This window comes from Marmota monax, unplaced genomic scaffold, assembly GCF_021218885.2.
Source record: "Marmota monax isolate L192 unplaced genomic scaffold, Marmota_monax_Labrador192_F-V1.1 WCK01_AAM20220418_F8-fsc00002, whole genome shotgun sequence".
In the NCBI taxonomy this organism is placed as follows: domain Eukaryota; kingdom Metazoa; phylum Chordata; class Mammalia; order Rodentia; family Sciuridae; genus Marmota; species Marmota monax.
Genome location: NW_026693571.1, coordinates 10,409,688 through 10,424,250, shown reverse-complemented (window position 1 = coordinate 10,424,250; position 14,563 = coordinate 10,409,688). Strand labels below are relative to the sequence as shown.

The following is a 14,563-nucleotide window of genomic DNA, read 5'->3' as shown; positions in this document are numbered from 1 at the left end:
AGAAGAGAAACAATGGATGTTCCATGAATACTCTGACCTAAATTCAACTGGAAACCTGAATCAAAGTCCAGCTGGAATGCAGGTGTCATCTGGCCTCTGTTATCACCTTTAACCTCATCCCAGGTTAGCATGAAAGTGACTTCACAAAAGAAGTCTATCCAGAACTCCAATGCTGGCTTACTCCTTCACCAAATGCAGCCCTTGCAGCCGCCTCTCTCTAGCATTGCCAAAACATATCTGTCTGTACAGCTCCTAACCAGCAACCCTCTAGAAACCACCTTTATCGCTCTATCTAAACTCTCCACCCCACTGGAACACTTTTTTCTTTGAAAGTCAACATCATCCTCTTCCCTCTCTTAACTAAAAGCCAGCTCTACCTTGGGGATGCTTCATTTGGCTTTTGTTCAAGTGCAAGCTCCACATTTGTACTCTGTATTAACCACACTGCAGTGCCCATATTTCCAAAGCTAGTTCCTCAACTTCCGCCGTTCTTTTCCTACATTTTAGCATATGCCACCTTTCTTTTGAGCCCTCTGAAAAAACCATGCCTATTTGCTCCATTCTGACCAGATGACAGTACTTTCTTTTTCAAAAGAAAATCCCCAGGCACAAAAGCTCTTGGTCAAGTGTGTCATACAAATGTATCTACATCCTAACAATCTTCTATCCTCCCCATCACTCCACCCTTCACATAGTCTAAATCCCCTCCCCTTTCATGTCATCCTGTAGGATGACATGAATGCTGTTCAACGCGTTCTCCCTACTCCATCTGAAATCATCAGCCATACCCTTCTCTACTGCTTTCCCCACAAGCATTACACAAGTCACTCTCATCCATTTAAAACTAACAAATCATACAAAAAGTTTCCCTTCATCTCAGCTGCTTTTCAGTGCTTAAAATGCCAGGAATCTGACTTCATATCGCACTGCCACCCCAACAGAATCCTAACTGTGACTCCCCAATCATTCCCCTGCACATTCCGTCTGGCTCCCAGCCCTCGCTTTGCCCTTCCCTTACTTCTCATTTTGAAACCACTTGTGAAGGGGGGCCTTGAACCTGTGACCCTCTTCCCTTACTTAGCCTCTGGAGGTATTAGATCAGGCATGCACTGCTTCCCTTAAACACAAGGGTTGCCCACACTCCACCATAGCATGCTGCTCATCTTCAGCAGGCCTTGAGCACTCTACTCAGCTGCCTCCATAGTATAAATAAGAACACATACACCAAAAAATAAAATAACATATACACCAACACTGAAGCCCAAGCCCTGACTTCTCTTCTGAAATTAAACATACATCAACTTCTTCCTAAATACCTGGATATCCCACAGGCGCCTCAAACTGATATGACCAACAATGAATCCAGTCTCTTTTCTTCCAAACCTGCATTCCTCCTTCTACTGCCCAAGGTATGACAACACTATGCGCTCTTAAACCTGAATTGGTCTGATTCTTTACCTCTCCCAACATTCACTGGGTCAAAAGTCCTTCAGATTATTACCTCTATGTGCCACACCAACCCCATCTGCCCTATTTCCCCACTCCCCATTCAACCTCATTTCTCTCACTGGAACAACTTGAACATCCTTTTCATCAGTATTCTCAATGCTCAAAGCCACACTCTGCACTATTTCCAAGGTACCAGCTAATGTAAGTCTTATCATCCTACTAGACTCTTCAGAGACTTCCCACCACCATCAAGATAAGAGGTGTGGATTTTACAGTGCTACAGCTGGTCCCACCATTCTCAGGCCTTTACTCATTGAGCTATTAATAATTAATACTAGAACTATTAGGTTTGTGTTTAGAACCAAGATGCCCCAAACACATTTACTGAATGCATAAATTTGATCATGACTGGACAGGAAAATATACATACCTATATTACACGGTCCAACCCAAATATTATGAATTTTGACATACCCTAAACATACTCCAACCTCATTCTTAGAGCTTTTACAAATGAGGACAACAAAGATTTTGATCCACACTATGAACACAAGGCAGGGAGATCAGCAAAGACTTTTAGATACCTAGCCTCAGCTGGTAGCTCTCCAAAGCAAGTCTCACTGACTTTGCCAATGTCCCAAGAGTTGCAAAGATGCACAGAAGGTACAAGAACTTCACTATGATTATGTTTCCTTTAAAATTGTTCATACCCAAGGATTCAGAAATGCTAAATAACACTCGTTCTATTTACATATTTCTTCTGATACACTTTAAACTGACAGATTGACACTGATTCCAAGGTTTCAGGAAAATAAAAAGTATAGCTAGTCCTCAGGGAACACTTTAGGACTTCTGCCATTCTTCAATTAACTGAACCTGTGAGGTTAACAATCTGACACTTCTTACAGGTCAAATTTTGTTTTAAAAAAGTCTACATGATCATTAAAATGTGTTTCTGGGCTGGGGATGTGGCTCAAGCGGTAGCGCGCTCGCCTGGCATGCGTGCAGCCTGGGTTCGATCCTCAGCACCACATACAAACAAAGATGTTGTGTCCGCCGAAAGACTGAAAAATAAATATTACAAAATTCTCTCTCTCTCTCTCTCTCTCAAAAAAAAAAAAATGTGTTTCTAATACAGTACTAGAATTGTGCCAGTACTATTTATTACATTGTTGAATATTTGTCACATGCCAGACACTTTGCTGAGGACTTTCGTGCTTGATTTATCTAATCCTCAGAAAGACCGTTAATTAGGCATTAATGGAGCTTAAGAAAGTTAAGTGAACTGGCCAAGGCCATAACAGTTAACAACCAGCAGAGGTGAGATTATAAACCACCTGTGTCCAACTCCAATGACAGACTCTGCTTTGAATCGCTATACAAATTTGCTTAGTATTTGACATCTGGGCTTTCTAAGGGCAATAGGTTGTCATTCAACGAACACTAAGAATCTGGCTTTGGTACCAAGTTAAAGAAGACCAAACATAAAGAAGACCTTAACACTCAAGGAATCCGTGGAATTTGGAGGCAACATAGCATGGTGGATAGAACACGGGTCCTGGAGACACACTGTCCAAGTGTATATCCTTGCTTTACCAGTATAGCATGTGACTTTGGCCAATGTACACCTTAGTTTCCTCACATATACCTTCCTCACTGAAGATGAGAACTACATGAGTTAATTCACATAAAAGCACTTTACAACAGTTAGCAGCATATTTAAGTAAGTGTTCAACAGTTGGATGCAGTGACACACACCTGTAATACCAGAGACTCGGAATGTTGATGCAGGAAAATCACAAGCTCAAAGCCAGCCTCAGCAACTTAGAGAGGCCCTAAGCAACTTAGGGAGACCCTGTCTCAAAGTAAAAAAATGACTGGGGAGATGGATCAATGGTTAAGCACCCCTGGGTTCAATCCCTGTACCAAAGGGAAAAAAAGGTAAGTGTTCAATAAATGTTAGCTACTATTATTATCGCTACTGGTACTATAAGCAGCACCAGTGAACTAGGACATTGTAAAGTAATGTGTTAAAGTACAATAACAAGGGCATAAAAGACAGAGCCCAACAAAGCCTGAGGGAGGAAGAAAAGTGCTTATGAGGAGGAGATGCCTAACCTGAGTCTCAAACTTTGAAGAGAACTCAACTGAGGCTAAGAAAAGATGGGCAAGAGGAAGGAGAGAAATGCCTTCTGAGTCAGGGAGAAACAAAAATCCTGAGATAAAGAACAACATGACTTTTTTCAGAGAAATACAAAAAGTGACTTGGTGTTGCTAAGGTCTCTATAAAGTCAGAGTGTGACGGGAACTGAGAAAAAAGAATCAAGATCAATGACATCATAAAGGACATGTGTTAAGAAACCTGAACTTTTCCTGGTGTCTGACATCTGCCAAGTGTTCACAATAGGTTTACTGAACTGAAACGTCAAGCTTGAAATAATTTAGCCATGGGCTTAAGTTCAATAACTTTATTATACTCTAGATTATAAAAACCTGTTTTTATAACAGCAGCTTTTCCCAAAACTGGATTTACTCAGAAAAGTCACAGCACAGAACTGTGTAGGTTATTTTAATTTGGAGTTAACCTCAAAGAACAAGTCACTGTTTCAGTTAGGTACTCTAATACCACATTTTCAATTGATGTAATCAGAATAGCATTGGCACAAAATCCACAAACCTGAGTATAGGGTGATATAAAACTGGTGATACACACTAAACCAGCATCTGCAAACAGCTTAGCAACTTCTGCAATGCGCCGAACATTCTCTTCTCTGTCTTCAGGACTAAAGCCAAGATTTTTATTAAGACCTTGACGAATATTGTCACCATCCAAAGTGTAGCATGGGATGCCATGGCAAACCAAGTACTCCTCCAAAGCCATGCTCACAGTGGTCTTCCCTGCCCCAGACAAGCCTAAAAGTAAACAGCCAGAGAGATTCCATATGTAAAGTTAGAACAGTAACTACCAAAGAATTTTAATAACAGGCTTAAATGTATTCATGATTCACATAGGTCTCTCAGGAACATTCTTATCCAATGTTTTCATTTGAGATTATTTACCTAGTAAATAAACACTTGTTTTTGATTACATCTCTATGCCCAAAGGTATCCTAGAAGTCATCAATAAGTTCTAAAATGATTGGGTATGTTTTTCATACTTTGCCTTCTTATTAATACTAAAATACCACCAATTTAAAAAGTTAAATTCTCAAATTATTTATAAAGGAATAAAAGGAAAGGACAAAAGTAAGTGAAATATTAAAAGTTAGCTATATATTGCAGGATCATCACCTATTACAGACTACCATGATAAAAAGTGTATGTACAGGGCCAGGGTTGTACCTTGGTGATGGAGCGCTTGCCTAGCATGTGTCAGGCACTGGGTTTGATCCCCGGCACCACATAAAAATTACAAAAATAAAATAAAGGTATTGTGTCCATCTACAACTAAAAAAAATTTTTAAGTGTATGTATAATATTCTTTTGTATTATACAATTTATACAAATAATTATAAGTATTTGTACAACTTATAATATTCTTAAAAGAATATCCTCATTTCAACTCGTTTTCCTCTATAATAATAAAGGAAAAAGCACATTTATGCACTAATACTTTAACATTTTGATAAGTATACAATTATACAATTCACAGTCAAGGGAGTTATAAGGTAAGAGATAAAATATAAGGTAAGAGATAAAATACTGAAGTTTAATGTGTCAATGCTCTTGAGAGATATCATGGTAGCACAGAAGGTTAACTGAAAAAAATAATACCAGAAAGGATGACAATGTTGAGAGGATCAAGAGAGCACTGGCTGCTTTATTCATCAAATATTCAACAAGTACAGCAGATTATATTTCCCAAGGATGATGCTGCCATGGTCACATCAAGGGCACAATCTAATGCCCCACTCTTGCATCTGGGCTGGCTTGAAGATACACCCTTAGTGGAAAGAATGTAACTGAAATGATGTTGTGGGTCAGAAAAAACTGTACAGCTTCTCTGGGGTCACTGAATTTGGGAGAATTCCAGAGGTAGATGTTTCAATTGACAGTATCAACAGCTAAGCTCCCAACACACATCACAACACAGCATCAGCCAACTAAATCCCCTGGATATCCAGTCCATGCTTCAGCGACGGCCCAATCTAGCATGACCACAACCAGACAAGGCCCCAGTAAAAGGGGCTGCTGTGCCCTCCTGAACTCCCTGCCTTCAGAGTGGTAAGAAGATTAAAATGGTTGCTGTTCTACACCTCTAGGCGTGGGATAATTTGTTATACAACAGTAACTGGAACAAAGAGATAGTGAGGCCCTAAGCAATTGCATTCAGTGAGACTCTGTCTCTAAATAAAATACAAAAAAAAAAGGACTGGGGATGTGCATCAGTGGTTAAATGCCCCTCTCAATCCCTGGTACTAAAAATAGTTCTTCTGGGGCTGGGGCTCAGTGGTGGAGCACTTGACTAGCATGCGTGAGGCACTGGGTTCAATCCTCAGCACCACACAAAAATAAGCAAATAACATAAAGGCATTCTGTCCATCTATAACTACCAAAAATTTAATATATCAATTTTTTTTAAAAAAGTTCTTCCAATATCAAATGGAAACAGTAAAGTTCCTAAACAGAAAGAAAAATCTGAACAGCCTCATACATCCTCACAAACACATTAAATGCCAGAAGACAGCACAGTACTGTTTTTATAATTTCAAGAAAAAGTATGGTTCGAATATACACTTTACCCAGTCAGGCTGTCATAAAATATGAGCAGACACTTGCAAACATAAAATCTCAGGATTCAGATCTCAACAGAAGACATCTTTCAAAAACTACTTAACAATGAAATACAAATTATCATGACTTGATTCAAATAAAGGGCACACAAACAACCATGACATAATAAAAGAAATGATGGTGAGTTCCTGAGTATTAAATACAACAAAAATATAAAGAAGTATAAAAATTGAAGATATTAAAACAAAATGTGGGCAGGCAGGGTAGTGCATGCCTATAATTCCAGAGGCTCTGGAGGCTGAGAAAGGAGGATCCAGAGTTCAAAGCCAGCCTCAAGAATAGCAAGGCACTAAGCAACTCAATGAGATCCTATCTCTAAATAATAAAATAAAGTACAAAAAACGGCCCTGAGTTTAATCTCCAGTACCCAAAATAAAAAGTACCCCCCCTCCAAAATGTAAGTGTTACAAACCTAGGCAATTTAAAAGCAACAATTTTACAACAATCTAGATCAATTTAAGAATGAGGGGACAGGTAAAATTCAAGAGTGCTGTTTTCTTTCACAGAAAAACAAATATCTGTCTACAACATGTAATATTTTTAAAATGTTGCTTTTAACAATCAGGACAACTTTTTATTTATTTAATTATTTTTAGCACAAATTTTTAAAGACTGGTAAAGATAGTGTTGACAAAGATACTGGAAAATGGACCCTCTCCCATACTCTTGGTGGTAGTCAATCGATACAAAGTTTTAGTGGACAATTGGCAACATTTTTAATACAGTTCCTACATGTGAAAGGATTCATTTTTGTAACTGTAATAATATAATAATAATATTACATTATAATTATTATAATAATTATTATTAATTACACAGAAACATGGCATATTCATATATGCAATTAACATTTTTTTGAGGAGCATCATTTTTAAAACTATTTTCCTAAAATCAATTTACCCTCTAGCCACCCTACTATGGCTAAGCCCAAAGAGATAATCAACACAAGAAACCATGAGCTTGCCACAAAAGCTGCAAGATAGAAACTGATAATTTGAAATTCTTTATTAGTCATTCTTTCTCTCCATACAATTAACACTGTTAGCTCCTTGAAGCAGAACCAGACCTTATTTGTACTCAGCTTAGAGATTTTGGTGTGGTTTCTATTAAGAGGTGGTTTTAAGATGCATTCTGCTATTTCCCCCTTATTTAACAGCAATACTACAAAAGAACAAAAGGAATTAACAAAACATTTATTATGATGATGATGATGATGATGATGATGCAACTATGTCCACTACACATTGTTCCTGCTCCAAAGACAAGAACTATGTCTACTCCTAATCCAAAACTATTGATAAGCACTGCTTTTAAAATAAACTGGTTTCTCTCTTGACCATACCTGTTAGCCAAACTGTGCAACCACGAAAGCCACCTCTGGTCCCCACCACCTGACCTCTCTTGTTTCTGCTGACATGGTGAGCTTGATAGGTGACATTAGTTGCTCTCTGCATTCCCTGGAAAAAAAAAAAAATTTTAAAAATGGTTCACTTGCATCCATAACAGATAAACACACACTCCTTGCAACCATACAGTTATGCCAAAAACAGGAAGAAATAAACTGCCAGCCCTTGTTTTCTTTATAGGATGGGCATGATGTGCAATATTTCCCATACACCAATTAATTTAATCCTTACAGGCATCCAATGACACAGGTACTCATATAAAGATGTTAAACCTAAGGAAACTAAATATCTCCCAAGTAACGGATGAGTGGTGGACTCCAGAGCCTAGTCTTCCCACACATTCATTTATTCATTTATTCATTCATTCAACCAGTATTTGCTGAGGTCCAATTAGTGTGCCAAGGAAAAAAGATCCCTCTCCTAATGGAGCTTACACCCAACAAGAGGAGAATGCAAACCAGAAAAACTTATTTAGGAGAGTATTATACAAAAATAATAAAACCAGAGAGAAATGCAAATCAAAACCACCCTAAGATACCATCTCACTCCAGTAAGATTGGCAGCCATTATGAAGTCAAACAACAACAAGTGCTGGTGAGGATGTGGGGAAAAGGGTACTCTTGTACATTGCTGGTGGGACTGAAAATTGGTGTGGCCAATTTGGAAAGCAGTATGGAAATTCCTGGGAAAGCTGGGAATGGAATCACCATTTAACCCAGCTATTGCCCTTCTCGGACTATTCCCTGAAGACCTTAAAAAAGCGTACTACAGGGATACTGCCACATCGATGTTCATAGCAGCACAATTCACAATTGCTAGACTGTGGAACCAACCCAGATGCCCTTCAATAGATGAATGGATAAAAAAAAAAAACGTGGCATTTATACACAATGGAGTATTACTCTGCACTAAAAAATGACAAAGTCTTGGAATTTGCAGGGAAATGGATGGCATTAGAGCAGATTATGCTAAATGAAGCTAGCCAATCCCTAAAAAACAAATGCTAAATGTCTTCTTTGATATAATGAGAGCAACTAAGAACAGAGCAGGGAGGAAGAGCAGGAGGAAAAGATTAACATTAAACAGAGATATGAGGTGGGAGGGAAAGGGAGAGAAAATGGAAATTGCATGGAAATGGAAGGAGACCCTCATTGTTATACAAAATTACATATAAGAGGTTGTGAGGGGAATGGGAAAAAAAAAACAAGGAGAGAAATGAATTACAGTAGATGGGGTAGAGAGAGAAGATGGGAGGGGAGGGGAGGGGGGAGAGTAGAGGATAGGAAAGGTAGCAGAATACAACAGTCACTAATATGGCATTATGTAAAAATGTGGATGTGTAACCGATGTGATTCTACAATCTGTATTTAGGGTAAAAATGGGAGTTCATAACCCACTTGAATCTAATGTATGAAATATGATATGTCAAGAGCTTTGTAATGTTTTGAACAACCAATAAAAAAAATTAAAAAAAAAAAAAAGATCAGAGAGAAAGGGAAGGAGTGTCTACTTCAAGAAAGTCCTCTGAGAAGGTGGCAATCCAGTATGGAAGAGTTGCCTACAGATACCATGAAGCAGTTGCCTTTGGGGGGGAAAAAAGTGAAATGCACTGATTATAGCCTGAAGTTTTCCCAACTTTTCTTTTCCTTTAGGAACAAAAAGGGCATAAAATTACTGAGGCTTTAAAAGATCTAAAAAGACTTTTCTCAAAGAAGATATAAAAAATGGCCAATAAGCACATTAGATGACAATATAATTAGCCACCATGGAAATGCAAATCAAAGCCACAATGAGATATCACTATTCCACAAAGATACCTTAAAACAACAGACAATAACAAGCACTGTGAGGAACTGGAGACACTGGAATCCTCATACATTTGCTGATGGAAATGTCAAACCGTACAGTGACTTCTCAGAACAGCAGTCCCTCAAAATATTAAACATAGAAATACTACATGACTAAGCAATCCAACCCTAGACATGTACTCACAAGAAATAAAATCATATTGCCACATACAACTTGTACAGGTGTGCCAAAGCAGTATCATGTATAAATGTCAAAAAGTAGAACCCAACTGTTCCATTAATAAATTGCTGGATAAACAAAATGTAAACAAAGTTATGCAATGTAACCATAGAGCGGAATATCACTTGGCTGTAAAATGAAACACCAGTACAAGATAAAACATGGCTGTCCTCAAAAACTTAAGTAAGCCAGGTGAAAGAAACCAGTCACAAAGACCACATATTATAGAATTCCATTTATATGAACTGTCCAGCATAGGCAAATCTATAGATGTAAAAAGATCAGTGGTGGTCTCAGGCCAAAGAGGTTGAAAAAAGGGGGAATAAATGCTACTGGTTGTAGGATTCTTACTAGGGGTGATAAAAATGTCCTAAAATTGACTGTGGTGATAAATGTACAAATCTGTTCAGATACTAAAAACCAGTGAATTTTATATTTTAATGGGCAAGTTGAATGGTATGCAAATTACACCTCAAGAAAAAATTTTTACTAACAGAAAAAAATAATTATTGTTAAGACTACACAGATAGGCAGATATAAGCATGGAGACCGGGGACAACAGGGCTCAGTCCATCTCCAGTGACGAAAGATCACACTACTCAGTGTGATGAAAAAAATCACATGTAAGCTGCATCCTTCATGACCAGTTACTATCTTATTAAAACTAAAAAAGGGCTGAGGTTCTGGCTCAGTGGTACAGCACTTGCCTAGCATGTGTGAAGCACTGGGTTAGCTCCTCAGCACCACATAAAAATAAATAAGTAAAATAAAGGTCCATCTACAACTAGAAAAAATATTAAAAAAAAAAACAAAAACTAAAAACTAAAGAACAGGGTATGACCAACTTAAGGGACTTTCCAGGCTTGGAACACACACACAGCACTGAGGCTCTGTCCTTTGGGTGACCCCAGTTCACTGTAATATCATTTACACTGCAGTTTTGACATCCCTTAGGGTGGTTCTGCTTAGGTGCCAATAGGAAATTTTCTAACGTGGCAAAGTCAGCACAGGTACACTAAGCCATGGAGGGAAAACCTAGTAACCACCCCAAATGCTTAACACATGAGGAGAGACGTTTCCAGACCAAATGCAGAAACTCACCTTGGAAAACCCCAGGCCACTTTCTCTCTTGGGACTGCCTACTCCAAGCTCTCTGGACTATTACTGTCATTCACTTGACTAAGTGAAGGAAATGAAATGAATGAAATGCCTATCCTGTCTCTCTCCCACTCAGGAACCCATCACTCAATTACAGCCTTGATTTTCTCTTCCTATGGAGCAACAACATAATTTATGTTCTCTCCAACAAGTTATATCCTTTTCAACTGAGTATCAATATCCTTCTGGAAAAAAAATGTATTAGATACTGCTTATAGCTCTTATCCTTAAAGAGAATTTTATCCAACACTCATTTAAAATATTTATTGAATTCATGCTATTTTCTTGACATTCTTCTAGACAGTAGTGAACAATACTGTTACAATCAATGCCCTCAAAATCTCCTGTCACTCAACTGCCACCTGTACCACTACGACCATTGCTGCCGCCTCTGATTCCACTGCTGCCAGCCTGAGGTTGCCTGGAGGTCTTCTTTCTGGGTGCTGCTGACACAGAAGACACCTCTGCCCTGGATGCAACTGAAGCCGACACTGCTGCTCACCCCCTGAGATCGCCTGGTGACACTGCCTCCACAGCTGCAGCTGCCACAGCAGCCACCACTGCTACTGACCCTGCTGCCTGCTACCAGCAACCATTGCCACTACCACTGCTACCACAGCAAAGAGGACTGATTTGGGGGAGACTCCAGGTTTGGCTGCACATGGCTACACCCATTTTGGGACAGCCAGGGCCTGGGGCCCCGGAACAAGCAGGTTTACCACCACAAGAGCCTCTGTCTGGGGACTCCAGCCAGGATCTGCATGTCCAGTGTGGGGGTGCCTGCAGGTTTGGAGGAGCCTGGGGTCTTCCTGCTGAGAGGGCTGGTGGCCCTTGTCTTGCTACTGCATCTTGGGGTTGTTCTTTTGCACAAGTGTATCCCTAGTGGTCTTTCTGCAAGTAGGAACAGCAATGAGATCTTGGGACTGCAGCGTAGCCAAGCCTGAGGTAACTGAAGCCCAAATCAGTGGGATAGAGACTGGGTTTGCAAGGGCTGATCTGGGTTTGGTGATCCCAAAAGACATCAGAGACAGGGCTGAGAAACTGTTGAACACTGACGAAGACAGTTGACTTTCCAGCAAGATTTATTTTATTTTATTTTATTTTTTGATTCACTAATTTCTCTACCACATTTGGAATAGGATGTTTTTTATGCATCAGTGTGTGGAGGACAATGATATATGAATGGTGTTTTGCATTTTTGTTGTATTCTTATGTCTTTAATTTTTTCTCTTTGTTCTTAGTCTTCCTCTCTCTTGTCTATTTTCTTGGATTTTTTTTCCCAATGTTTCTCCAACCAACAGCCAGTCTCTATAGGCTCTTCTTCCACTCCTCCTGTAAATTTTCACTTCTAGCTTTTCTCTTCCTCCCTCGTGAATATCACATATTACCCTACCTCTGTTCTCATCTACCATTTGAAATTGTAAAGCGTTTTAACAAATTTTCTGTTTGTACTAAAGATATTGAACTCATCACTTTGATTTAATACGATAAAGCAGTAGTGGGAGCTAGTAGGATTAAGGCTATATATCGCGATCGTGTATGCTGGGTGCTGCTGATATTGGTCTCACCATTAAAACACTAGAAACCTTCAGGATCACTATAGATCTACAGGGTAGAAGTTATGCTACCTTAGACCTATACTTCTACATGGGAAAACAAACTAACAACATGAAAAAAAAACAGGGAATAAAGCACCCCAAACAAGCCAAGATGTTTCAACGACAGAAGCCACTGATAACACAGTAGAAGAAATGTCCAAGAAGGAGTTCAGTTTGTACATAAATTAATATGTGAAGTAAAGGGTAGTATAAGAAGTGAAATCAAAGAAAAAATATAGGAACTGAAAGAACACTTCAATAGAGTTAGAGATCATGAAATAAATAAAACAGAAATCCTCAAATTGAAGGAATCAGTAAACCAAATTATAAATTCAATAGAAAACATCACCAACAGAATAGACCACTTGGAAGACAGAACTTCAGATAATGAAGACAAAATATATAATCTTGAAAGTAGAGTTGACCATGCAGAGAAGATGGTAAGAAACCATGAACAGAACATCCAAGAATTATGGGATAACATGAAAAGACCAAATTTAAGAGTTATTGGAATAGATGAAGGAGCACAGATATAAACCAAAGGAATGCACAATCTTTTCAATGATATAATAGCAAAAATTTTCTCAAATCTAAAGAATGTAATGGAAAAATCAAATAGAAGAGGCTTACAGGACTCCAAATTTACAAAATTACAGCAGACCCACACTAAGACACATTATAATGAGAATGACTAACAGAGAATAAAGATAAAATCTTAGAGGCTGTGAGACAAAAAAAAATTAAATTACACACAGGGGGAAACCAATTCGGATCTAAACTGATTTCTTATTCCAGACCCTCAAAGCTAGGAGGTCCTGGAATAAATATTTCAAGCTCTGTAAGAAAATGGATGGCAATCAAGAATTTTATATCCAGCAAAATTAAGTTTCAGATTTGAAGATGAATTTAAAACCTTCCATGATAAACAAAAATTAAAAGAATTCACAAGTAGAAAGCCTACACTACAGAGCATTCTCAACAAAATGTTCCACGAGGATGAAGCGGGGAAAAAAAAAAAAGTGAAAACCAGCAAAGGGAGGATTGACACTAAAGGAACTTTCAACCAAATGAGAAGCTAAGACAAATAAAAAACCAGAAATAAATCAAAAGACAGGGAACACAAATCACATCTCAATAATAACCTTGAATGTTAATGGCCTAAACTCATCAATCAAAAGGCATAGATTGGCAGATTAGATTAAAAGCAAGACCCAACAATATGCTGTCTTCAAGAGACTAACCTCATGGACAAAGACATCCACAGGCTGAAGGTGAAAGGATGGGAAAACACTTCTTACTCACATGGATTGCGTAAACAAGAAGGGGTTTCCATTCTCAGATAAAGTAGACTTCAAACCAAAGTTAATCAGAAGAGACAAAGAAGGACATTTCATACTTCTCAAGGGAAGTATATATATGGAGGACACAACAATTGTAAACATTTATGCCCCAAACAATGGAGCATCTACCCATATATATCAAACAAACCCTTCTCAATTTCAAGAGTTAAAGAGTACAATAATACTGAGTGACTTTAACACACATCTCTCACTACTGGACAGATCTTCCAAATAAAAGCTAAATAAGGAAACAATAGAAATAAATAATACAATCAACAATTTACATTTAACAGAAATATATAAGATATTTCATCCATCAACAAGCAAATATACTTTCTTCTCAGCAGGACATGACTCCTTCTCTAAAACAGACCATATCTTATGTCACAAAGCAATTCTTAGTAAATCAAAGAAAAAAAGAGAGAGAGAGAGAGATAATACCCTGCATTCTATCAGACCCCAATGGAATGAAATTAGAAATCAATGATAAAATAAAAAATACAAGCTACTGTAACAAATGGAGACTAAATAATACATTATTGAATGATGAATGGATAGGAGAAGAAATCATAGATGAAATACAAATATTCTTCGAGGTAAATGAGAACACTGATACAACATATCAACATCTCTGGGACACTATGAAGGCAATACTAAGTGGAAAGTTTATTGCACTGAGGGCATTCATTAAAAGAATTAAAAAGTCAGCAAATAAATGACCTAACACTACATCTCAAAGCTCTAGATAAAGAACAAATCAATAACAAAAGCAGTAGAAGACAGAAAATAA

The 14,563-nt window shown here is 38.2% G+C and overlaps 1 protein-coding gene across 2 annotated transcripts in view; it reads right to left on the bottom strand.

Annotated features, from left to right (window-relative positions):
* Papss1 (3'-phosphoadenosine 5'-phosphosulfate synthase 1) overlaps positions 1-14,563 on the bottom strand; it is a 112,383-nt gene that overhangs the window by 69,261 nt on the left and 28,559 nt on the right. For both annotated transcript variants that reach the window (XM_046459090.2, XM_058583782.1), the window contains exons 2-3: positions 7,586-7,700; positions 4,127-4,362 (exon numbers count right to left, since the gene is read on the bottom strand). In XM_046459090.2, the coding sequence (XP_046315046.1) occupies positions 4,127-4,362; positions 7,586-7,700 (351 nt within the window). The remainder of the gene's footprint in view (positions 1-4,126; positions 4,363-7,585; positions 7,701-14,563) is intronic.